Source organism: Magnolia sinica, chromosome 16 (genome assembly GCF_029962835.1).
Source record: "Magnolia sinica isolate HGM2019 chromosome 16, MsV1, whole genome shotgun sequence".
Classification (NCBI taxonomy): domain Eukaryota; kingdom Viridiplantae; phylum Streptophyta; class Magnoliopsida; order Magnoliales; family Magnoliaceae; genus Magnolia; species Magnolia sinica.
The window spans coordinates 37,020,903-37,047,770 of NC_080588.1; the positions used below are offsets into that span (position 1 = coordinate 37,020,903).

At 40.4% G+C, this 26,868-nt stretch overlaps 1 protein-coding gene across 15 annotated transcripts in view; it reads right to left on the bottom strand.

Annotated features, from left to right (window-relative positions):
* The window catches only part of LOC131228676 (mitotic checkpoint protein BUB3.3), a 70,384-nt gene that overhangs the window by 22,050 nt on the left and 21,466 nt on the right, over nucleotides 1–26,868 (bottom strand). For all 15 annotated transcript variants that reach the window (XR_009163053.1, XR_009163056.1, XR_009163052.1 and 12 more), the window contains one exon: nucleotides 19,714–19,796. Coding sequence is in view for 8 of the 15 variants with exons in the window: in XM_058224514.1 (XP_058080497.1) it covers nucleotides 19,714–19,796 (83 nt within the window). In the remaining 7 variants the exon portion in view is untranslated. The remainder of the gene's footprint in view (nucleotides 1–19,713; nucleotides 19,797–26,868) is intronic.

Consider the following 26,868-nt stretch of genomic DNA (forward strand, 5'->3'; position numbering starts at 1 on the left):
TGTTTCATGAGAATTGCTTATGTGAAAAAGTGCATGTCTGTAAACATACATAGGAAAAACAATCTCCCCATGAAGGTTTCAATGGTGAGCGTTGAATCTCCACTGTTTCCTGTGGTGTGGCTCACTTAAGTCTTGGATCTATGGAGTGGGTGTCAAACAGCCATCGCAGTGGGCCCCACAACTCTCCAAGTGGGGGGTTATAGGAAAGTCGCGTTTGTCCAGCTTCTCCATAGATGATATTTGTTATGGCCACATGCGTGTTCAATACACCTACATGCCACGTGTTTGCCATCATGCCACATAGTTCCGAGATCCAATCCATCCATTAGAAAGGTACCACTACGTTTATGCCCAAGACCAAGAATTAGGTTGATCCACTGGTCTGGTAGGCCGCATTTTGCAAAACAAATCTATGGTTCTAAAACACCTGAAGTTTTCTAACCCATCCACCTATTTCCAATATTGGGGCCAACCACCTGAGTGAACCAAATCAATTTTAGGAAAAACATGGTCGGACCAATCGGTAGATGGATTTGATATCAAACTTACATGCCATGATGGCACATGTGCAGGTGTATGGCTCTACACTTGTGTGCAATAAACAAACCTTCCAAGAGAGAGAGAGAGAGAGAGAGAGAGAGAGAGAGAGAGAGAGAGATTTAATGTTTTTTACATGTCCATAAAAGCATAAACGACTGTAGGAAATGGGGGGCTAGGCGCTGTGGAAGAAAGCACAATTTCGGAAAATTGTTTTTCTAGATTTGATTAATTAAATGGGTAACCAAACACAATTAAAGCTTAAAAAGGTGTTCAAAATCAAGATATAAAAAAAACTTTTTTAGCAAAGCCAAATAGGCTCTTAAATAACTACCATTTCTATACCATAACTTGTAGACTATCATTCCTAAGCTATGCATCACAATAAGATCTATTTGTTATAAAAATATTACCATACGATTGCTAAACCTCAATATCATTGAGCATCATTTTCTTAAGTAATTAGCAAATACAATAAGTGAGTAATGATCACATATAACCCAGAGCACCCAATGCTAGCATGCAACATCAACCTAGATTGTGATTAAGCATTTCTCTAACTAGAAAAATGCAAGTGCATTTGCACATGATTTGCCAAGGGAAGAGATGTGTTGTGTATAAAAAGAATTTCCTAATCCATGAATAACCAAGCTATGATGAACAATTTTTTTTTCTTTTAAGATAGAAAATTTATTAAAGGGAGCCAAGAGTAACACACACACACACACACACACACACACACACACACAAAGAGCAAAACGAAAACAACAAGAGAAAGCAAATTAGAAGCCTACTATACAACCTAAAAGCAAAGCAAAACGAAACAAAAACAAGGAAACAATACCACCATACAACTCACGGTAGGGAAAAACCCTTAGGACTGGACTGGAGCCAACTAGCCCATTACAAGCCTAGAACAGAAGAGAAAACACTATAGTCCAAAGAGGGAAGACTAAACGCCCAATCAAAAGCATTCCGAAGAACTCCGGCCAACACTTCGGAAGAAGAGGACTAGTCCTGGAAGCACTTTTGTTTCTCTCCAAATGGCCCAAAGAATCATCAAACCAACGAGACACCAAAGGGGCTTGAGTGAATAGCCAATATCTTTTCCGTGCGAAGCGAAAAGCATGGCAATGATCTTGTTGAGCATGACCTAAGAGGTATCGAATAATCGAACTTGGCAAGTATGGAGGACCAGATATCCCTAGCAAAGGAGTAATGTAGAAAGAGGTGACTGATGATCTTAGCTTCGTTGAGATAGAAGGTAGACATTAGGAAGGACCATGCACCGATTTTGCATATCATCAACTGTGAGAATTCTACTTCTCGCAAGAAGCCAAGCGAAGGCGGTGACTTTTGGCGGGCCTCCGTAAGACCAAACAAAGGAAAGTCCAAGGAGAAGGTGGGCTTTGCATCTTCTAGTACAAGAACTTTGACGAGAATCAGCTTGAAGAAGAGAGCAACCGGGTTATGGAATCCTTCACGCCCAAGGCAAGCCTGATGCCATCGAGGAGCTTGAGAAGAGGCAGCAATTCTTGAAACTCAAACTCAGTTAGCAATCTCCTATGAGGGGGGCACCACGCCCTAGATCCAACATTAGAGAAGCAATTTGCTACCAAGCAAGACAAATTAGAGTGAGATCTAACCAAACTAGGAAAGAGAGATAAGAGGGGAGTAGCTAAGATCCAACAATCCTGCCAGAAGTGAATCCACTTACCATCACCAAGAGCATAGGAAAAGCTATCCAACATAAGAGACCTAAGAGAAGCCATGGCTTTCCCACAAGAAGAGGCTTAGTAGAGGAGGGTTTGGCAAACCAACCTCCCTTATCAGTACCATATTTACAAGCGATAATTTCTCTCCACCATTTACCCCCCTCCGAACTAAAGCACCAAACTCATTTGCCAAGAAGGGCATAATTGACATCTGCCAAGACCTGAATCCCAGCATAACCCCCGATCACAGTAAACCAACCTTCAAATCATCACATCTGCTCATGCACATAGTCCTCTGCAGTCCTAAATCATTCATCTTACTTATTATCCTCATTTAAACTTATCTAACCATCAAGATTGATATCTAAGGACTCCACCTTTGAATACATGTACACGCACACCCCTTCTAGTCATCCCGAGACTCACCGATCGTTAGACTTGATCTATCACCAATCTAAACCATTTGGAATACTCTTCATGGCCTGAGTAAGCTATCCAACCGTTCAATTCTGATCTGGACCATCACATCATCATGATCTATGCAACGCATCAGCCTAATCAACTTTGGAATCCAAATTGCCCATCCACCCCAAATCCTATCACCTGAATCATGCCATTCAATCTTAACCGTCCAAAGTATCATCCAACTGGTCTTACACTAAGCTAACCATTCAACAAGTATGTCACCTACGAACCCGAATCTAATTGTCCATCCATCTGGGATGCGAACTGAAAACTACCAGTCTATCTAGCGGTAAATCTACCAACCCAGACTGACAACCATGAATCAACCAACCTAGTCGGATATTCAAGGATTCAAACCATCCATTACAGAAGGGCCACCCAATTCAAGTCGGTCATCACGTTGAACCCTAGGTTGGTATCGACGATAGGCACCTACCCATCACTCCTTCCAAGTTGTGTGGCCCACCTAAGCTTTGGATCTACCTCATTTTGAGCCCATGTCCTAACAGGATTTGACCAAAATGAATAGACGAAGTAGATTTCCCACAAACAGCTCTATGGGGCCCATGGATCCCCATGCAGCGCACATCTCCACGAGAACCAAAAGCCACACCACCTCTTTCCAATCTCTCTCCCTCCTCGACCGTCCCTCCTGGTGGGGCCCATTGTCATGATTTGGATCATCCCTCAAGTTGCCCCAGAAGGTTTTCAATGGCGGACGCTTTCCCCACAATTTCCTGTCATGCAGCCCACCTAGATTCAAACCTGCTTCATTTTTGACATATGGCCCAAACTCAATTCAGTAAATCGAATGGACGGCTTGGATTTCCCTTAAACACAACAAGTGGACCCCACCTAGTTCCCGTTGCAAACTCAATTTTCCGCAGGTAGATTACACTGCCGAGAGACCAGTGATGCATCCTCCTCCATTATTGCCAGGCTACAAAAGAACAATAGTAGCATCGTGACAACTATTCTTTGATCCTAACCGTCAAATCTTTGATCTCCTACTGCATCCAAGAGTCTCAAACCACCCACTAAATGCGCTGACGAATAGCCGAATCTGCACCTCCATCTCCCACCATCTTCTCTGTTATTTTTTGCTACAGAAACCCAACAAAAGCTCGAGGGGTATGCGTATCATGATCTAGACCCTTCGAATTCAAGACCTCTCAATCCTTGCCATCCTCCAACACCCTGAAATGTCCAAACAAACCGCAAAAACAACACCCAAGATATATTCTTCACAATAACATGTTTTAGCCAAATCCTTCACAACTAAAACCATCGACCCAAAGTATGACAAACCTTCGATTTTAATGGCCCACAAGCTCCATGGGACCCATCTGCACTGTCCATGTAAATCAATACCGAATAAAAACCCTTAAAACAAAATCTGCATTAGAGCCACTACCATCTTCTCTGATCTCAAACCCAACTCAAATCTTGGTATAAACTGCAATTTCAAATCCAAACTGTACATTTTATAGCCCATTTGATTATCATCCTTGATCTAAATCTATCCGGCGTCAACCGAACGAAACCAATCGGAAAACACGCAACACAACTTGACATTAAAACCCCACTCCAAACCGGATTCTGGGACTGTAGTTTTTAAACCCTCGAAGAGAGATCGGGAATGGAAAAAGAAAGAAAGAAAAAAACAAAAGGAAAGAAATCAAGAGAAGGAAAGAGAGAGAGAGAGAGAGAGAGAGAGAGAAGCACAAACGAGAGAAATCAAGAAAGAGTGAGAGTGTATCCGAGAGGACAACAAGTTGTGGCTGGCTGAGTCACGTTGAAGAGATCGTTTCCAGCGTCCGTTGGCTGGACTTTCTGGAAGAAGAAAAGTAGAAGAAAGGGAAGAAGGAAGAAAGGAAATGGGAAGACAAAAAGAAAGAAGAAGAAAGAAGAATGATGAACCAAGTTGACTCGACAAGTCGACCCCCTGGGTCACGAATTCAAGCGTGTTTCCAGGGATTAGTCAGGCCCCTTGTATGCGTCATTAATCAGGTAATCCCCACCCAGTCATTAGATTCAAATAGATAGTTATAGTTTTAATTGCGTGACTCATTGAGTTGACTCACTGCGTCATCACACCAAGTAGGTGATCTTTCCCATCTCGTGAATTGCACATTGATATTGTTACACAATTTAATGATTGTTATTGTTCACATAAAGTTGAAGATGTATAATCTTAATTTTTTAATTGTATGCATTATTGGAAATCTCATGTGATGTTATTCAATTACACGATATCAAATTCGTATTTTCTCTCCATAGATGCATTAGCCGTAATATGTTAGTATGCTGATTCCAATTGTGAATATATTGTTTAGTCATCTCTTCTCTTTGTATTCGGAACTTGTAGTATAATCGTTGGGCGAGTTGTATAAATGTTAACACGGGTGCTCTGCCCTGGGTGATTCCCTAAAAGATTAGCACACACGAGTACTCTGCCCAGGGTCATTCCCAAAAGATTATCACGGGTTCTCTGCCCTAGGTGATTCCTTAAAAGATTAGCAAACACTAGTGCTCCACCTAAGGTCATTCCCGAAAGATTCACGAGTGCTCTGCCCTGTATGATTCTCTAAAAGATTAGCACACACAAGTGCTCTGCCCTAGGTTACTCCTTAAAGATTATTACGTGGTGCTCTACCTAGGGTCATTCCCTAAAAGATTATTACAGGTACTCTGCTTGGGATTACTCCTAAAAGATCATGAAGGTTCATATAAACTTAATTATCATTTTGAGAATGTTGGATTTCATATACTTGTTTACGAGATTCAATAAGTTATCTCCTGTATTGAACTCCTTTCATTATATTGAACTTGTGTTATGGTACTAACGTGTAACTTTTGATTTGGGATAGAAGTGACCCTACAAGCTGTCGAGCTCACCTAGTTTAATTAACCATTTCCAGTACCAAGCTGAAGTCCTTCGAGCATGCTGACCCTTTTCATTTGCGCTTGGATACATTAGGCTCAGTTTACATTTTCAATTACTAATGTATTGCAAAAGTTGGAGTGATGTATCTAGCATAATAGAATAGTTGTTTTCCTAATATTGTTGTATTTAGTACTCATGGACATTTGGCTGTAATCAAATTTTGTAAGTGTTGTTATGTTAAGCACAAATAGATTGTCGAATTTCGGAAGACAAAAGTACTTCAAGGTCAGATCACAAGTATGGAATCATAAATACTCTACATGCCTGAAGATCAACTCAAGATCAGCACATTTTCTCAAGAAATCGCCGCACGTATTCAAGACAAGATCAAGTCAAAGTTCAAGACAAGGTGCCTCATATATTTGCTAAAACACAGGTGGTATAACCCTAGAAAGACCTTAGGTTTAGGTACTTTCAAAAACTCATTAACTTAGGTTTTTATAAGTGTTTTTGCTCTGGAATTCGGCCAGCCTAACTTCAAACCCGAGCAAAATAACAAGTTCTGTTGAAAATTCGACTAGCCTAAGTTTTGGTTCGGCTAGCCTAAGCTTGAAATTCGACTAGCCCGAGAAAGTTCGGGTGAAATTCCAGCAATGTAATCTTTTGAAATTTGCAGGAATTCGGCCAACCGATTAGCAAATTCGGCCAGCCAAATTTGACCTCGAGCCAGCCAAATTTTGGATAGATCTCATCTCGCGCGATCCGATAGTCGTTGGAATGAATCCGGTGGAATCCGTCCAACTGAAGTTCCAACCTCTTTGCTTACAAATTGAATTTTTCTCTCATTTTAAATTACAATGAAAGTTTATTATAATCCTTCTGCAAGAAAGAAATAAGCTCAAGTCCTCGCAAACTATCTGTTGGTATTTATAAATTTAATTTATAGCTTATTCAATTCCCTTATCTCAAAATCTTTTTAATCTTATTCTAAGAGGGTAATTTATACTCTTCTTTGAGATTTAAGAGAATTGAATCAAGTAGCATTTGGGTTTTCCACTTATAAAATCTATAGAACCCTAGACTATTTCTGTCTGATTGAACACTGCGTCATCTATGTTCAAGAAAGAAGTTCTTCTGCTACAAACTTCTATCACATCTTCGAATCTCAATATTGAAGATAAGTACGTTTAATGTATTTCATTTTAGGTTTTTCTGAGATAGCCTGTGAAAATCTAAGTGAGGTTTGTCTGAGATAGCCTGTGAAATCCTCAGTGGGGTTTCTATTTATGATAGCCCGTGAAAATCACAAAAGGAGTTTTTTAATTGTGGTGAGCCCGTGAAAATCACAAGGAACTGTATCAGGTTGCTAAGGCGAACCTGTGAAAACCTTATTATAGTGAAAGCCAAAATTACGAGGGTAGTAATTTGGGAGTGAAGTAGGTGTGGTTGTTTTAAGCACCGAACCACTATAAACACAAGTGAATGCTTTAATCTTTTGGTGGTGGATGATATTTATTATTCTTGTGTTGAATGTTGTAATCATTTTATATTCTCTTACTAGTTTGAAAGATTGATTTTAAAGACATTAGTGAAATAAGGTTGTCATACCTAATATTTTAGGTGAAGGTTGTTCTACGAATTATTTAGAATCAAGGTTTCAATACTCAGACAATTGAGATCTTTGTATTCTTTACATATTCTGCATTTATTTCAATTATTTGGTATTGTCCTATTCCCCCCCATAGGACATCGCTAGCGCTCCTTTTTCAAATTTACATTATAGTAATTGTATAAAGACATGAATGATTGTGAATATTGTGTGTGTATGTGTGTGTATGTATGTATATATATATATATATATATATATATATATATATATATATAGATGGGGACATCTCGCGTACATGCATGCCCTCCCCCGCACGCAAGAAGGGCCCCACCATCAATCTGGATTGATGACGACCTCCAGGGAGGGCCTCCTAGTTAGAGGGCTGTGTTTTGGTTCGTTGGAGTGGACCCGATAGTCATGTGAATCCCACCATGGGTTCTCATGATCGTGGCCCACTATTCCAATTAATTTAGTACTTTGGATTTTGTTTATTATTGTTTTTTGGAGTATCCGGTTTAGATTGCTTTAATTAGTTGTTACTTTTTATTACTTCGTCGCCAAGTAATAGGTTGCGCACATGACGCGAGTTTTAGAGTATAGAGTTTTATTATAAATAAGCACCCCTTGTAGTCTTTTTTATTCAATGAAGATTAATAAAATTGTTGTGTTTTTCTGCTCCTCTAAATTTCGGAATTATGGAGATTCAATTGGGTGTGAAACCCTCCCTTCCTCGAAGGGCTGACTACCGTGGTGCAAAGTCACACCTATCCCGATTCGCCCACACCTTCTTCCATCCATATTTCTCCTCCTACAATCACCTACGCTTCAAATCCATCCTCTATTGCAGCCGTTTTTCTTTCTACAGCAGATTTTCAGAATCTGGCCCTGCAGGAGGTCTGAAACTTCAGCGGAGCACCACGCACAAACCGTGCATCGGATCTAGCTGAGATTTAGAGGTTTTGGAATCCATCCCTAGCCGACCAAGGCCAAGGTGACCTTTTTCTGAATAGTAGGCCCTACACACGTACGGCCAAAATCATACGCACGTGCGTCTAGGCTATTGTTACTGTCCACACGTGCAGTACTTCTCTAGTTTGTCTCTCTCCTCTCTTTCACTCTTCTTTCACCCAAAATCCCTAAACCTAACCCTAAATTACTCAAATCCCCAATTTTATGCCCTTTCTTCAACCTTAGGGTTCCCCGAATTGAAATTTCTGAATCCCTTAAATTGGGGGAATTATTTCTGTGCATGTATGGATGAATTTACCATCCTTTGATTCTTGTTTGGTCTATAACTTTGATTGATCCGGCCCTAGCATGTGTAGGTCTAGATCCGCATAAGATTCCCCTTGATTGAGTGTTTGAACTTTTGTGTGGGATGTGGAATTTTGTGTAATTGTTTCTAAACTATTGTGATCTAATGCCTGAAAAATCTTGCACATCATACTTGAATTTCATGTCTTGCATCATATATACCCGTATTTCAGGCGTGACACACACACACCCACACCACAATAAGGTCTGCAGACCTCAGACCAATAGAGGAAATGAAATTTCTGGCCATTGGAGCTACTATTCCAGAGAAAGTCTCTTCGAAGCTTCTCAAATCTCAACCCTATGATGAACCTTAATAGTGAATTCTTACAAAATGGTATGGCTTCAAGTATTGCAGGATACAAAGTACTAGATTAAGAAGTGATGTACAAAGAGCATACATGAACCAGCTAACTACACCGAAAACATAGGGTATATATCAAGTCAAGTGATCTGGAGATAAACATGCCATCCACTAATCATTTGTAAGTACCTAGATTACCTATAAGAGCACCATATCAAAGTATAGCCTATTAAAATCCACTGTTGAATCAACATCTTTACAACCCAACATCGTAGTCTTATTCAACAGACCTAGAACATAGTGTCACTGAGAAATGGAAAATCGTGCTTTAGACTAAACGACTTCAGTACCAAGAGAGTACCACAAAACTCCAATATCTTCGTCTCAAACTTTTGACAAAGGAATGACTTTAACATCTACACACACAATTAGGATTGTTCTCCCCAACGTCAAACAAACAAGTAATGGTTAGCACTAACCCGACTAAAACAAACTCCAAAAAGGCTCAATAACCTTTGACAAACTAGGCACAACGAGAATGTTTGAGAACACATAGATTTCTTTAGCCTAAATACATATAGATTTCTTTTCCCTCTACTTCTAAAAATGGTGCTGACTATTCCACCAAACATTTGGCATGGAGTATAGAATATTTTGGGTAACCCGGACATCCATGTCATGGGTCCCACTATGGATAGAAAATGGATAAAAATAGCATTAACTGGGCGATCTTTAATGATTGATTACTTTCTTTAGAATCCGGGTTGCAATTTGTAAACCATTTTATTCATCCATTTGATTGCCATCATTTGAATGGTTGCAATTATTCAGGCTATACTCTATCCACAATTACCCTCAGGAATCACGATTTGAATGGTTTAGAATGCCACACCTATGCATCATGTGTTATAGACTTATTGTGAACAAGTCACCATGATCTAAAACATTGTGGTGAACTACCATCAAAAGTAGCCTCATCCTTCAAGAGAAGTGGAGCTTCACTTATTAGGGAGTTATTTCATACTATACTCTAAGCATGAAGGTTGACAGACAGGCACTTAAAACTTACAAGTGGCACAGATTAGCTCCAATTAAACTGTCCAAATAGCTCAGCCTACCATGGATAGGTACGCACCTTGAAATCAGATCCATTGAGCCATCCTGAACTTTGATTTATAAAAAAATAAAAATAATAATAAATAAATAAATTTGTTTGTTAAGTCAGGCTATTGACCATTTTTATCTCAACAGTCAACTAAATTTCCACTAATTGTCCAGGAAGAAATTCAAATAACTGTATCTTTTAGTTAGTGATCAATCTAAACAGGAGCATATGATTTGGACATTGTAGTTGGAGTTGCTATTGTGTCACATGTTCAACTTCTTAGTGCCTAAGGACACGCTCTGCCAGAGTATTAACAGTTTTATCCTGCTTTCATGGCTTTTAAGAGGAGGCATGCACTGCCTTGCATGGAATCTATAGTGCTTCATGGCAAACAAACCAACATGGCATGAGTGTGTTTTATCCAAGTCATTCATTAGGTAGGGCTATGAGGATTCCCTCTGCAGAAAGTTGGGTTAGTACAATTGTTAAGTAAGCGACATATCTACAAAAAATATGGGCTGCTACTCGTTTTCTCCAAACACCCATTTTTCTCATACAAGTGCCAGCCACCTGATGATTGGACTAGCTTAGCCTTTTACATAAGGCATGTTCACCATGCTGCTTACATGTCAACTGGCTTGGATCTTACAAATTTGTGCCATACTGACACACTTGCCAAGAAACCCAGTCCATCTCATGTGATGTAGCATTGAACTTCTCATAAACAAAAAAGGGAAGGGCAGCATGGGAATGCTGAAATTAATCTTGACATTAAAATCTATTTCGAGGTTAGGACTTTTATCAATTTTTTAGAGCTTATTGAGCTTAGGTGGGTAGAGGTTAGGACTTTTATCAATTTTTTTAAATACCAAAAGTACCCTCACACATCTCTTTGCAACCTCCCTCGCTCATCTGTCGCTTCTCCTCTCCCTCCCTCTCTATCAGGTGGCCCACATGATAAACAACCCATATTGAATGTGTGCCCCTACATGATGAATAGTCCACATCAAGGTGGGCCCACATAATGGACTGTTAACATCAAAGGTGGGCCCCACATGATGGATGGCCCACATCAAAGTATGGCTCCGCATGATGGACGATCCACATCAAGTAGACCCCATCTGATGGACAATCCACATCAAAGGTGGCCCCACATGATGGATGGTGGGAATTGAAGGTGGAAAGTTGACATCAAAGGTGGGCCCACATGATGAACGATACAAATTGAAGGTGGGACCTCACATGATGAATGGTCCAGATCAAGGTGGACCCACTTAATGCACGGTTCACATCAAAGGTGGGCCCCACATGGACTATCCATATCAAGTGGGCCCCACCTGATGAGTAGTCCACATCAAAGGTGGGACCCATATGATGGATGGTGGCTATTGAAGGTGGGCCCACACGATGGATGGTTGACATCAAAGGTGGGACCCACATGATGGATGGTGGCTATTGGAGATGGGCCCACACGATGGACGGTAGACATCAAAAGTGGGATGAGATGATGAACAACCCATATTGAAGGCCTGGCCCACATGATGGTCCACATTAAGGTGGGCCCATGTAATGGATGGAGTGGGGCCCACACGATGGCACATCAAATGTGGGCTCCATGCGATGGGAAGTGGACATTGAAGGGCCCCACATAAAGGACAATTAGCATTGTTGGTGGGCCCCACATGATGGATGACCTACATCAACTTGTGCATCATGGACGGTCCACATCAAAGTCGACCCCTAATGATGAATGGTTCACATCCAAGGTGGGCCCCACATGATGGACCCACTTTGAATGTTTGACCCACATGGACGGTCCACATCAAAGGTGGGCTCCACATGATGGGCAATCCATATCCAATGTCCAACATGATGGATGGACACATCAAAGGTGGGAGGTATGAAGGGGTGTGCTTGTTTGAGATGAGTTCTTATTTAAATATTTTACCAAATGTGCTTATTTCAAATAAGAGCATTTTCCGGGTCTAAAAAAGTGATTTTACCAAAGGAGCTCATTATACAACAAAAGCAAGTACAAAGTCTTATTAGAGTAGCTCTTATTTGAAAAGCCCTTATCGGATTAGATAAGAGATGCCAAATGGGCCCTTAGTGTTGCTGATATGATGATGTTGAGATGGACGAGCCCAAAGACTGGGAAGATAAAACTAAGAGTGAGGTCATCTGAAGTAGCTTAATAGTGTTCTTACTATGAGATAAAATGCAACCAGCTTCACATGTATTTCACAATGTGCTACAGTAGCATGCTATAGTAATGCTACAATTGTGTGCTACGTTAATGTACTAATCTAGCAACATAATTGTGTAGTTAGGTGTTATTAGGAGTCTTCTCTTGGTTGGTCTCTCATGTTTTAGAAAACTCCAAATATTGTTTAGCAGTTTAGAGATTTTAAAAGTCTGATAATGGTTTGGGCTCCCAGATTTCACAGACCATTATGATGATAAGCTGGCAAGTTCATGCACCTTATGTGTCTCCTTCATGATTAGGGGTTGACGGTGATGAATTGGGACAAGTGGGCATGGAACTTAGCTCGGATCACTTCTCTATTAAGTCATTTTACACAGTAATGTCTTCTCATCCTCCTAATCCGGATCCCATTCATCGTATCTAGAAATTCAAAGGGTGGCCTCATGTTATGATTGATAGTTGTTCAAAGCATGATGCGTAGCAGCAATAGATTTGAGTGCAAGAGCAGGGAAGCGCCTGTTTTAAAATGTTAGCAAGTATTAAAAAACTAGGAAGTGAGAGTGAGCGCAGGTCCAAAGTGCGATTCAAAGTAGGAGCGACACCTTATTGGTAGGATCTCCCAACCAAGTTCTGGCCTTTGCCTTGATTGTTGGAAAAACAATGTTTTAATGATAGCACCTGAGGAATTAAAATATGGTAATTCTGGATGGATGCATTCGTTGTTTAACGGCTAGGGAAACTGTGGATAACTGGTTCTTGTATTGTCCTTTTATGTCAAGTAGATATGGTGGAGCCTCTTTAGGCTTCTAGGTGTGGAGTGGGTGAATGGTGGGTGATGCCAAGGTCAATTGGAGACCTTTTCAGCGCTTGGGGTGGTAGAAAAAGGGGTGGTAAAAGGATGGCATTCCTTTGGCGGTTTACCCTCCTTGGCACTTTACAGTTGACATGGCATAAAATGAATGATAGGACTTTCTGGAAAAAGTTGCGCCTACCCAAAGCAGTCTTTCAAAAGGCCAAGAGGGATGGTTATTGATTGGGCTTCATTAGGCTTGGAATTGGAAGAGAGATCTCCTGATTTTTAAAGGGGCTTTTTGGGAAATATCCCCTCCTTATATTGATAGAATGATGACTTATCATCATCCTTGTTTCTTTATTTCTTTCTAATTGTGAGTAGATTAATCTTATTAGATTAGGATATTTCCTCACTTGTTAAGATGTATATCTATTAAGATCTCCCACCTCTTCTATGTACTCATGTTATTGTCAGTGAAATAAGCATGTTACAATTTTCATAATGTAGTCTCTTGTGATTTAACATGGTATAAGAGCTTTCGGAGCCTTCAGAAATCGATGTTGGATGGGTTTTACCACAACGAAATAGTAGTGGATTCAGTTATCAACAATGCCATGGGATGTAGGGGAGAAACAATGGCAATAATCCGACGGAGGATAGATCTAGCGAGACGGGCTTTGTGCAATAATCGGCTACCACTGGCACTATTCTAAGCACCAGGAAAAAATGGTGGATAGATGCCGTCATGGTGTTCCGCATCAGTAACAGTGGCCACAACGGTCACCACTGTTACCGATATGGAGCATCGGAGTGACAGCCGATACGCACCAATATCGGTTGATTTATTTATTTTTTTATTTATTTTTGCTCGAAAAATTCTAGAAAATTATCTAGAAATTTTAGAAAAATGTAAATATTCCAAATATGCTTTCGTTTTTTGTTTTGAACATGTTTATGGTAGTGTAACGGTTCACTCTTCGGTGAGAATGCTTTATCGGGTTGTTTGATGGATTTATGAACCTAACAACCTGGGATTGACTACAAACATTTTATATTTAATCTTTTAACTATATAATATCAATGATGAATTTATTAGAATGAATGTAATTTACATGTTTTACTATTATTTATAGTATTTGTATATTACATGCCTCGGGACTCACGTACATTTCATTTCAACATAAAAAGTCTAGAGACTTTTTTGTCCTATTATGTAATTCATATACCTAACAATTTGATATCATTTCCCCCAATATATCTTAAGAAAAAATTAAAATTAAATTCGGATGAATAACGTTGCCAATTTGGAGCTGATTTGTTAGACCATTCGATGCCCCAAATCAGCCTCAAATTCATGCAATCCATTGATACTTGTCCAACTAATGGATTGGTGGACATTTATTGAACAATGAAGAATGAAAAATATCAAATGGTCTTATTTCAAAAAACAAGTGTTTGCAAATTAACGGTTAAAATCACTCAAATAATTTGATTTTGTAGTGACTTAGCAACAAAGGTCTAATAATTTAATTTGTTGATTTTGAGTTAATATATGCCTCCTGTACAATATTTTTTTAGGACCATGTACATGGGGCCCACCTCGAAGTATGTATTGTATATCCATGTTGTCCATATGTTTTGCCAACTTATTTTAGGGCATGGTCCGAAAATGAGGCAAATCCAAATCTATAATGGACCACTAGTGGTTGAGGCCCTAAACATGGGTCCCACCTCGATGTATGTGTTGTATATACATGCCATTGATTTGTTTTTCCAACTCATTTAAGGCATGGTCCCATAAATGAGGCAGATTCAAATCTCAAGTAGACCAGACGATATGAAACAATAGTGATTGAATGTCCACCATTAAAAACTTCCTAGGGTCCACTGTAATGTTTATTTGCCATCCAACCTATTGACTAAGTCACACAGACCTGGCTGAAGGGAAAACACAAACATCGGCTAGATCTAAAACCTGAGGCCCCAAAGAAGCTTTTTATGGTGGGCATTTAATCACCACTGTTTCCTATGGTGTGGTCAACCATAGATTTGGATCTACCATATTTTTGGGTTCTTACCATAAAATGATTTGGCAAAATGGATGGATGGGGTGGATAAAATGCATACATCATGGTGGGGCCCATAAAACATTGTCCAGTAGCGACTAGATACTCTGGCAGCGTTAGTCATTGTTCTAAATGTCGGTATCGATCAGTATATCAGCCCAATGGAAAAATGATACGATACGGTGTCGCATATCGGTATCGAGGCCATATCGGTCAAAAATATTTTAACTCAAAGAATTAAGAAAAATATCATGAAAAAAGAAGATAATAAGATATTTAAGAATCAATCTTCTTCTTTTTTTTTTTCATTTTAGACGTGCATATGATGGTATATTGGACCATTCTTTGATGAGAATGTTGTTTGTCGGTTTGACTTGTTGAAGGTCAACTAAATGGGCCCTAATTGAACACAAATCAAGCATGATTTGGTGAACTAGGGTCCATTACATTGAAATAGAACAAAAAGGAAATGAAAATATAAAAAAGAAAGTGAGGGTTTATCCTTCCTTCCGATTTTTCCTATAATGGTCGACTTCGCTTCGATTTGCCAAATCTCATTCAAATCATTTGTTTTGATCCCAAAATAGGTCTACATATAGCCTAAAATGAATTTTTAAGCTTCTTCCATGGTTTAAATGGGAAAAAAAAAAAAAAAGAGGAGACGTGAGTAGAATTTTGAAAAAAAAAAAATTGAAATTGGCCTTTTAATGGGCATATCGGCCAAGTATCAACCATATCGATGCTGATACACCCCATATTGGCCAATATGGGCCGATAAAGGTTAATTTTTTCGTATCGAGCCGATACACCCCCGTATCACATATCGCCTCTTGTTGATACGAATACGATACAGCCGTATCAGCCGATATGATATCGATATTCATATCTATGGCATCAGTAGGCAATCCACATGGGTGAGGCCTTGAGCATAGGGCTCACCTCAATGTATGAGTTGTATATCCATGTCGTACATTTGTTTTGCCAGCTCATTTTAGGGCGGTCCCAAAATGAAGCGGATGCAAATCTCAAGTGGACCACACCACAGGAAAAAGTGCTCATTGAACGCCCGCCATTAAAAGTTCCTGGGGTCCAAGGTAATGTTTATTTGTCATCCAATCTGCTCATAAGATCACACAAACTTGGATGAAAGGGAAAACATGAATAGCAACTTGATCCAAAACTGTGGTCCCCAAGAAGTTTTTAACGGTGGAAATTCAATCCCTACTATGTGGTCCACTTGAGATTTGGGTCTACTTCATTTTTGGGACCATGACCTAAAATGAGTTGCAAAAACCGATGGATGGCGTGGATATACAACACATGCATCAAGGTGGGTCCCACAGGTACAAGTGCACGAAGCATCATACACCCCAGACTATTGAAAAAAAAAATGTGGCTGTGAAACGGCCACGTCGCGCTTTCTCGTTTAAAGAGGGGAGATAATGCAGGGGTATTTTCACACCGGGCTCGAGTGGGGTTAACCTATGGGATGCGGGGACACACTCGGGGTGGGCGGCCATTGTAAGGCAGGTGGCCCGTGAGAGGTGGGCCCCACCCGTGTGAGGCGGTACCCATGTGATTTGGGGCCCACGAGGGGGGTTCGACCGAGATCCCAACCCATGAGATGTGGGGCCTGGGCTATGAGATAAAGGGATTGATTCGTCACGCTCTAATAGTTCAAGCTTTTAGAGCAAGTGGTTAATTGTCATGCATTAGGGGAGAGAGAGAGAGAGAGAGAGAGAGAGAGAGGGAAAAGTGAAACAAAGAGGGAGAGAGGGAGGGGGCAAAAGAGAGACCACGAGAGAAGGGGGGGTCGAGAATTGCGCAACCGCGGTTGTTAGGGAAGAAGAAGAAGAAGTCGACGTAACAATAGAGTAGAAGAAAAGAAAAGGAGGCAAGTTTTTTTAATTACTTTTTTTTGTTTGATTTTCCGTCACAGGGCCGTAACGGCTAGTACGAGGGTTGTAATGGCCTTTATGATCCCTTTTTTTCTCTCTCACCCCCGGTGAGGAGTCTCGAACACAAGACCTCCCACTTTGATATCACTTTGATGCAAGACAATTAACCACTTGCTCTAAAAGCTCGACCTAATAGAGCATGGCGAATTAATCCCTTTATCTCATAGCCCAAGCCTAGGGATGTACACAAACCGAGTTAGCTTGGTTAGCTCGCTCAACTTGAAAGAGCTCGATTCAACTCGGTTCGAAACTGAGTTTGAGAAAAGTCGAGCTAATTTTTTAAACTCGAAAAAATTTCCAACCGAGTTCGAGCTTGCCCAAGCTCGACTCGACTCGACTCGGATCAAACCCAACTCAATTCGAACTCGGATCAAACCAGTTCAATGACTCAGTTACTATGATATTGATGTTGCTCACCAAGTGTTTGATGAAATGATTCAACGAAGTGTCGGCTGGTGGCAAGGAAGGTAAGTGTATGAAACAAATACCATTTTTTCTTGATTTTGATGTTGCCTACAAGGTGTTTGATGAAATACCTGTAAATAGTTGCTGTTGTTTTACATACAATAAGAAATTGAAAGTGCACTCCATGTGTTTGTGAAAATGCCGCATAGGCTCGATCTTGGCTCGAACTCGGCTCGAACTGGCCCAAGCTGCTAACCGAATTGAGCCGAGCCGGCCAGTCAGGCTCAAGGACCAAGCCAAGTTCAAGTTGGGGTCTGCTAGTGGCTGAGTTGAGTCGAGTTGTGCCAAGCTTGACTCGGTTCGACTCGTGTACACGCCCAGGCCCCACATCGCATGGGTTAGTACCTTGGCCAAAACCCCCTCGTGGGCCCCACATCGCATGGGTACCGCCTCACATAAGCCACACACCCCAAGTGTGTCCCGGCATCCTACAGGCCGCCCACCCCAAGTGTGTCCGCGCATCCCACAAGCCACCCCACTCGAGCCTGGTGTGAAAATGCTCATGCATTAGTGGTCTTTCGATCATAACTTCGTGCTCCTAGATTGGCTCGTCTTGAAATTAGGCTCATTGGAAAGACCATTTGATGGGTTACAAAATGGACCTATGGATCACAAAGTATGGAGGTCAAAAATCATAGGAATTGGAATATGAAGTTGACCCAGAAATAGGCATTAGTCGCAAAATAAATAAATAAATAAATAAATAAATATTCCCTGCATCCAAGGCTGCATTTTATTATGGTCAAATATCTGAGACGCGTAAAAGGTTTTCCCCTGTCTTGCCCATCTTCACACCATTTCAAGTTCACTTAAGACCAATTCCTTAGATTTTTAGGGCCTTGGATGGGGTTTTGGGTGTTGTGGTCTCTAAGGTGAATACTTGGAGAAATTTTGGTATACGTTCATCTTGAGACAATGGAATATCCTTTTTCCATGGTGCATGGGTTAATTAGCTTAAACACTCTATTAATGGGGTGTCTACACAAGGTTATGATGATGGTGAATAAATAATAATCCATTTTATCAAGTTGTTTCCAAACTTACTAGCAATTTTGTCATAGTATTATAATATTTGATAGGAAGACTATCAATATCATGTCCTATATTTCATGACGTGTGTTGTCGTCTCCACCCTACTCCCAACATCCGTGTCCATATTCGCACCCATATATTGGCATCAAAGAAAGCAGGTGTGGAAGACATTATTCCCTGAGAAATTCACATTCATCGAGCCAAATTCAATTATAATATCAGATATGAGACACAAAAATTAAAATTTTGTATCCTAGAGCGATATGCTTTGCAAGTTCAGATCATAACAATAAAATCATGAATCACTATCATTCAATTTTATAAATTTAATTAAAATCCAAGGATGTAGGATGAGGGACAACTAAAAGGACTTGGATTGAGGCAGTGAGGAGGGATATGGAGCCTTCTTCTACAGCTTACTAAAGATAGGGCCTTAGGTAGGAATAATTAGAGAAACTAGATTCGTAAACCCAACCCCACATAGCTGGGACAAGGCTATTATGATGATGCTGAAGAATCAAAAGCTAAGGCAGCATTTGAAGTGCCTACATAACACTCCATGCTATTTCCAGTGCATCCACTTGAATTGGTAAAGAGTTTAAAAACTGACAGTGCCTTAGAGAGTGTGCTTGATGTGTTTTTGCTGTTAATGGGTGCCTAGTCACCATTAAGCTCCTTTCTTGCAGCACAACAAACGAAGTTAGCTGACATTTGGACGAATAGACGATAGGCCCCCTTAAAAGTGAGCACGCTGTTAAACCATCTGGGGTGGCGCACCTCTTATTTTTGGCAGGGGATGCTTTAAGCACACAAGCACAATTTCCTGTGATTTTCCATAGGTAGTTGACAACACTGGGGGTAAGTAATGTCTTCCCTGAAAAGCATGCTGGGCAAAAAGTCATTTCAACTCTGACTAAACATCAACGATCAATGCATCATAGGGTACAAAAGCCAAGAATAAGTCATCACTGTTGGTTCACCAACAATGGCCTTGCACAGACGTGGCATTTTCCACATGTTACAAAATGTTAAAGAGAAAATCCCAAACACTCCAAATTGGAGCTATAAGCGCAAAGGAAGAAGGATTTCCATTATCATCGATGAGAAACTGACATAAATTGTGATAACTACTCCTAGCTCCCAACTTCATATATATTGAACACATTAAGAAAATGGGCATGACACAGGGCAACAAGAATCTCAACAAATTATTAGTAAAATGTTAATAACACGAGATGATATAGAATGCTTACGTACCAGTTTCCTGAGAATATTCAATGCATGTTGCCAAATCATCGTGCTTTCCAACTACATTCTGTATTCCTGAACATAAGTCATACCTAAAAGCATCTATGAACCATAATAAGTAACCAAACAGATCAAAAAGAATAATTGGTTTCATACAAGTAATATTGGTTGCTATGAGTATATGACCTCAACAAGTAAATATAATAACTTACGAAACTCAAAATGGTGCAAAACTAAAATGTGAAATATGAGATAATTAAATGGAGATGATTAACCACCAAAAATATGACCTAACCCGAGTGAAAAAGTTCCAAACCAATAAGTTGATTTAAAAGAACTCACTACCTACCACATTGCTAGATATAGAAACAGCAGAATAAGACACTACATAGTGCATCTAGGGAGTGCTAAACAAGAGATGTTTCTTTTCTTTTTTTTCCTGCTAGATATAGAAACAACAGAATAAGGCACTGCCAGTGTTTTAAATAGTTTACACTACATAGCCTAGCTTAGCCTTCATGCTATGCAGATCATAAAAATAGCTTATGTCATGTGTAGCCTACACGACAAAGCTAATTAGCATATGCTACATGCTGAGTAGCCTACATTATGCTATTTAGCTTACACTACTACTTATTTTTCACTAAACGTTAAAGTTGATCAATGTTTTTAATGATTCGTTACAGTTTCTACTTCCAATAAAAATTAGTTAATGTTTTCAATGATTTTAGTAAAGTAATATAAGTAACTTGTTAAATCAGTTCCGTTATTATTTCTTTATCTTTGTACTAAATCTTTGCCCTATTTTTCATATTATTCTAGGATGTTTGGTTGATGAATTCATGATATTTGGTGAAAGTGCAACCTTAATTTCATGCTATACGCTACACGCTATGTAGCTTACGCCTCACGTTTGAAGGGGAGAATGCTACGGAAACACTAGGCACTACATAATACATCTAGGGAGTGATAAACAAGAAATCTTTTTCTTCTTCTTTTTTTAACATATGGCCAGTCAAATATGATGATTTCATCATAATAAATTATTTAAAATTTGAAAAACGGAGAGGCAAAGATGCAACTGAAAATTACACATAAATTCAACAATAAGCCTTGTCACCAAAGGTTTTCATTTAAAATAGCCTCTTTACTTTTTGAGCCAACCAATGGAGATGCCCGCTGTGGAATATTTTTAACAACAAATCCCTTCAGTCTGATTGAAAGAGTGCCACTTTCATCTCTCTCCAACTTTGTTGGAGGGAGAATTGCTAAGTCCAACCATGCCAACACGATATACATGCATATGATCGATAACAAAAATAATAATTATTATTATTATCATCATTCTTCTTATTATTGAATTGAGAGAAAGGACACATCAAAGGAAATGGATCAAATACCCAATAGCCCATTACAAAAAGGAAATTTTGCCTGCCTACTTTAGAAAAAGAATTGGCAATAGCTCGTTCACTTCTGTACCCACATAAGCAAACAAAATGTTTAGTTTAGAGACCAACCCCAAGGTCCAAAATGCCAACCGATCCATAATGCTAGTTTTTTGAAATACTAATATGATGCACTTCTCATATGTATTGTTAATATGGAACTTGTCAAAGTAGAAAATATTTTAAGAGAGAGAAGAATGTCATACTAGGGTTGGATATATTTATAATAGATAGCCTTGTACATTGTACAATTACAAATATGCCTTTAATATTAAAGAGACACTAAAGAAATAAGGAAAAGGCAAAAGAGAAAATAACAAAAAATAACAAAGGACTAAAGGCACATAACACAAAGGCCTAAAGGAGGCACATTCATGCCCACATGCAGGGCTCACACGCACCAAGAACTAGGCTCACATATAGGGCCCACGCATTCATAATACCAACACTCCCCCTTAAGCCAAGGCATAGATATTGTTGATGTTGCTTTCTGGTTAACCCTTCTTGAACCCTTGAGTACCTGCACAGAGAGCAAACAAGGAAGACCCTGGTTGACACAGGGGACCCTCCGATGCCAAAGTCAGGAATTTGGGTCTTTGTAGAAGTTGTATAAGGGTAGAGATGGTGTGCGTGTACCTTTCACCATTAGGGGTCACCCTATTTATAGTAGAGGGGAGATCGTATCGTAAAGGGATTCTCCTTGTTTAGTAGGTGCGTATTGTAATTGGATTAGAACTCCTAATGCAAAGGAAATCTCCCGAGATCCTCGGTGGGGATCTCGGAATCCCAAACTGATCGCGAGTTAGTTTCCGCGATCCTTGGAAGAAAGATCGGACAGGTCTTACTTCATATTAGGTCGGTCTTCATCCAGTATCTTTAAAAAAAAAAAAAAAAAAAGGGTCAGTCTTCGAACGGAGACCAGGGCGTAGTCGTCCGAGCTTCGATTAAGGTCGGCTTGTGGAAGTCACAATGCAGAAAGACATGCCGACCGAGCTATAAGAAGGTTGGCATCATCCGCCGACTAAACTGATCAAAGGTCCTCGTGATGTCCTTATGATCTCTAATTTCTGTAGCCTTTAACTTCTTAATTGTCTTCCTCAGAGAATCCATTCTGAGTCGTCCCGACCTTTGGGACAACCTTGCTCGTGCCAACCTTTGGGATGACCTTGGTCTTCCCGACCTTTCTCCTTAGACAGGGGTCGGGTTTCTGGCCTCTTTTAGAAATCGAGACATGCCAGGTCTCGACCTGACCTGCTTTGATAGGTCGGTCCATTTTTCCCCATAACAGTAAGCCCCTCCCCCCTACTTTCAAGTTAGTAGAACAAAACTAGAAAGTAGGTTGGATGCAGTCAGGTCAGACCATTTTGTCATTAATGCTGAGTAAGGCAGAAAGCACAAGAATCAAGGCATATCAGCAATCATGGTATGGCACAGTCGAGGTGGCGTGCCATGGCTCAAGGCCACATGACCTGTCAGGCAGCCTTTTCGGTGCTGGACCAATGAGGAGGTGACGTGTGGCCGTTCCTCGATAGTGGAGTCGGGCGACAAGCGAGGGTGTGACACATGTTAAAATGCGGTAGTCAAGGAGGCGTTTGTACGGCTGCGCCTTTATGAGGGCATTTATGGCCGATACACGTGACTTCCCTATATAAGGGAAACCCTAATACCCTAGCCGATTCATTTGCTTCTCCTTCTCTCTGCTTTTTTCCTACTCCCGGCGCACTGTGACCTTGCAGAGGCGATTTCCGGCGGCTCGATTCGATCCAGACTACCGGCGGCATTTCTCCCCCAGTGAGCTTTGCTTCTCATCTCACCCCCTCCCCTTTCTCCTTCTTTCTCTTTTACCAGTTTCCGGCATTTTTGGGTTGTTTTCCATGTCGGAAATACCAAGTTCCCGGGAGGGGGCCTCCGACACTGATAGTGGGGCGAGTGATCTCCGCCCCATGTTGAACCTGCCATCTCCGCTAATGATGGTGAGCGACATTGAATTCCGGGCGTCGCAAGCATCGCGAGTGCTAACAAGGTGTCCCGTATCGGTATCGGTTAGCATAACGGTGCCCTCCGAAACCGATACAGATACGGAGCCATAACGGCCCGTAACGGTGCAATTTTTTTTTTTTGCCAAAAAATTATGAAAAAATATAGATTAAATCCAGAATATTCTAAGCATTCCAAATATGTATTCATTTATAAATTGGAACATGTTTATGGTGGTGTAACGGTCCACTCTTTGGTGAGAAGTTGTATCGGATTGTCTGATGAATTTATGAACCAGATAACCTAAATTTGACTACAAAATTCATATATTTAATTTTCTAAATATCTAATTTATATACTTAACAATTTGATATCATTTCTCCCAATAGTTCTTTTAGAAAATGAAATTAAATTCAGGTAGATCGCGTTGCCAATTTGGGGCTGACTTGGAGGACCAATCCATGCCCCAAATCAGCCTCAAATTCATGCAATTTATTGGCATTATCCCACTTGTGAATTGGTGGACATTTATTGGACAGTGAATCATGGAAAAAAAAAAAAACCAAAAGGCCCTATTTTAAAAAATAAGCATCCACAAATTAACAAAAATTATTCAAACAATTTGATTTTGGCATTTTAAGTTAGCAATTACAGTCCATAATTTAATTGATAAATTTTAATTTAATACATGTCTCGTGTACAATTTTTTAAGGGCCCGAATTGTGAAGTGTAGCACAAGAGTGAAGTGTAGCACACGAGTGTGAAGTGTAGCACACTCGTGTCAAAGTTTTTTGGACTCAGATTGTGAAGTGTAGCACACAAGTGTCAAAGTTTTTTGGACCCTACTCGTGATGAATGTGTTATATCCACACCGTCCATCCATTTTGCGAAATAATTTTAGGGCATGAGCCCAAAAATGAGGCAGATCCAAAGCTCAGGTGGACCGCACCATAAGAAACAATAATAATTAAACGACTATCATTAAAAATTTATCGGGGCTACAAAAGTTTTAGATCAAGCTAACATGTGTGTTTTCCCTTCATCCACGTTAGTGTGACTCTATTAACAGGTTAGATGGAAAATAAACATTACAGTGGACCCTAAGAAATTTTTAATGGTGAGCATTCTATAACCACTGTTTCCTATGCTGTGGTCCACCTGAGATTTGGATCTTACTAATTTTTTGAATCATAATCTAAAATGATGTGGCAAAATGGATGGACGGCATGGATAAAATACATACAGCATGGTGGGGCCCGTGGCACGTATACAATTTTATTAAATTGTGCAATGTGCTGCGTAACGCGTACTAGTCCATTCATTTGACGCAAGCAAGTCCTATGGGTCTGATCATGAGGTATATGTTATATCTAAACCATCCATTCATTTGATGAGCTCGTCTTAATGCTTGACACGAAAAATAACACAGATCTAATTATCAAGTGGACCACACTGCAAAAAGCAGTGGGGGATTGAACGTCTACCATTGAAACCCTTTTTGAGATCACAGAAGTTTTGGATCAATATGAAATTTGTTTTTCCACTTCATTCAGGTCCTTTTGACCTTTTGAACAGATTGGATGGAAAATAAACGTTATGGTGGGCCTACGAATTTTTTAACGGTGAAAATCATCATCTCGCTGCTATTTTTGGTGTGGTCCAGACGATCTTTGGATACGATTCATTTTTTGGCTAATGCTTTAAAATGATATTTAAAAATAGATGAACGGTGTAGATATAATAAATACATCGCTGTGGAGCCCATGTAACTTTGATCTCCTTTGAACCGTTCGTACAACTCGGAGCTCAAGGACTGTCAACGCTCGTCTTAGCGTGACATGTACCTATTACAGCAGCTAAGCTGTGTGGCACACCTACGGAAAAAAAAAAAAAAAAAGGAGAGAGGGAAACCGAAAGAAAAAAGAGGGACAGAAGAGAGAAGAAAAAAGAGGGAAAGAGGGAAAGAACACAGAGAGAGAGAAGAAGAAGAAGAAGAAGAAGAAGAAGAAGAAGAAAAAGAACCGCAGCCGCAGCCGCAGCTGTCCGAGAAGAGGAAGAGGAAGAAGAAGAAGAAGAAGAAAGAGAAGAAGATGAAGAAGAAGAAAAGAAACGAAAAAGGTAAGTTTCAACCCCGTTTTGCATAACGGTGTCAGCCGTTACCGTTACGTATCAGCCGATACGGCCGTATCGTAACGGATACGGGACACCCTGGGTGCTAGAGAGGTTCCCAGTGGAGCAGCCGACTGGAACAGAGGGGAATTCGCCCGAAGAAGAGGAGTTGGTCGAGTCCTCTGACGAAGTAGATGAGTACGTGGAGAAGGGACCCGTGGAATCCACCCTCAGGGAGGCTGACAAGGCCGATGATGTCTGGAAGGCTGGCGAAATGGATGCTACTTCTCTCTGAATTTACAATCGCCTATGAACCATCAAAAGCAGTAAAAGGGCAGGCAGTTGCAGACTTTCTAGCAGCCCACCCAGTTCCCAATAATGAAGAGATTTTTGTTGAATTGCCAGACAAACAGTTGTTGCTAGTCGAATCGCTTAGACCATGGCAAATGTACTTTAACGGCGCTTCCCGAGCTTCGGGAGCAAGCGCAGGGGTGATATTTAGCAGTCCTCAAGGTGATCTGTTACCATACTCCTTCACGTTGGGCTCAACGTGTACAATAACGAGGCCGAGTATAATGCCCTCGTTTTAGGGTTGGAAAAAGCGCAAGAAATGAAAATCTAGGCTCTACAAATTTTTGGGGATTCCAAGCTAGTGATAAATCAGCTGGCGACCTAATTCAAAATAAGAAAACCGGAATTGTTACCCTATTGCCAACAGACGCAGCAATTATTGGAGGGGTTTCATAATGTCAAAATCAAGCATGTACAGCGATATGATAATGCGAGAGTGGATGCATTAGCCAACCTACCCACAACTCTTTCCTGCCCTAATAGGAGTCCTCTCCGGATAACAATCGAAGAACGGAGATTTCTACCATCGCTGAAACTCATGAGAGATATTGCTAAAGCACAACCAGTATCTTGCTTAGAAGTCGCGATGGACGATTAGTGGCAGCCCTTCATTGATTATCTTAAATATGGAATTTTGTCAGAAGAACAATCGTTGAAATTGTAGATTAAATAGAAGTCGAAAAGATTCATCATGGATGACGAGGAATTGTACAGGAAATCTTATAATGAAATGTTGTTACGGTGTTTGAATACAAAAGAAGTCGATTATGTGTTGTGAGAAGCCCACTCGGGAGAATGTGGGGCTCATTAGGCCGGTCGAAATTTATTCCATCATATACATCGCATGGGGTATTACTGGCCCTCTATGTTCAAAAAGATGCAATAGCTTACGCCAAGAGATGTCATGAATGCCAAGTGCACGGTGATATTATACATGTGCCGTCAGAAGACTTGCATCAGTCAACGACTTTGTGGCCCTTCACGGATTGGGGGTTAGATGTTATCGACCTTATTAATCCGCCATCCTCAAGGGGACGTCAATATATCCTAGCAGCGACGGATTATTTTCTAAATGGAAGGAAGCAATTGCACTGCGCAGTGTCAAAGAAAATGGCGTTGCCGATTTTATTCGCCATGCGATTATATACCGACACCAAGGTGTTCCGTATCCGTTACGATACGCCTGTAAAGGCCGATACGTATAAGTAACGACCATGACTGTTACACAATACGGGGGTGAAATGGGACAGTTGATTTTTTAGGATTGTATCGGCCGTTATGG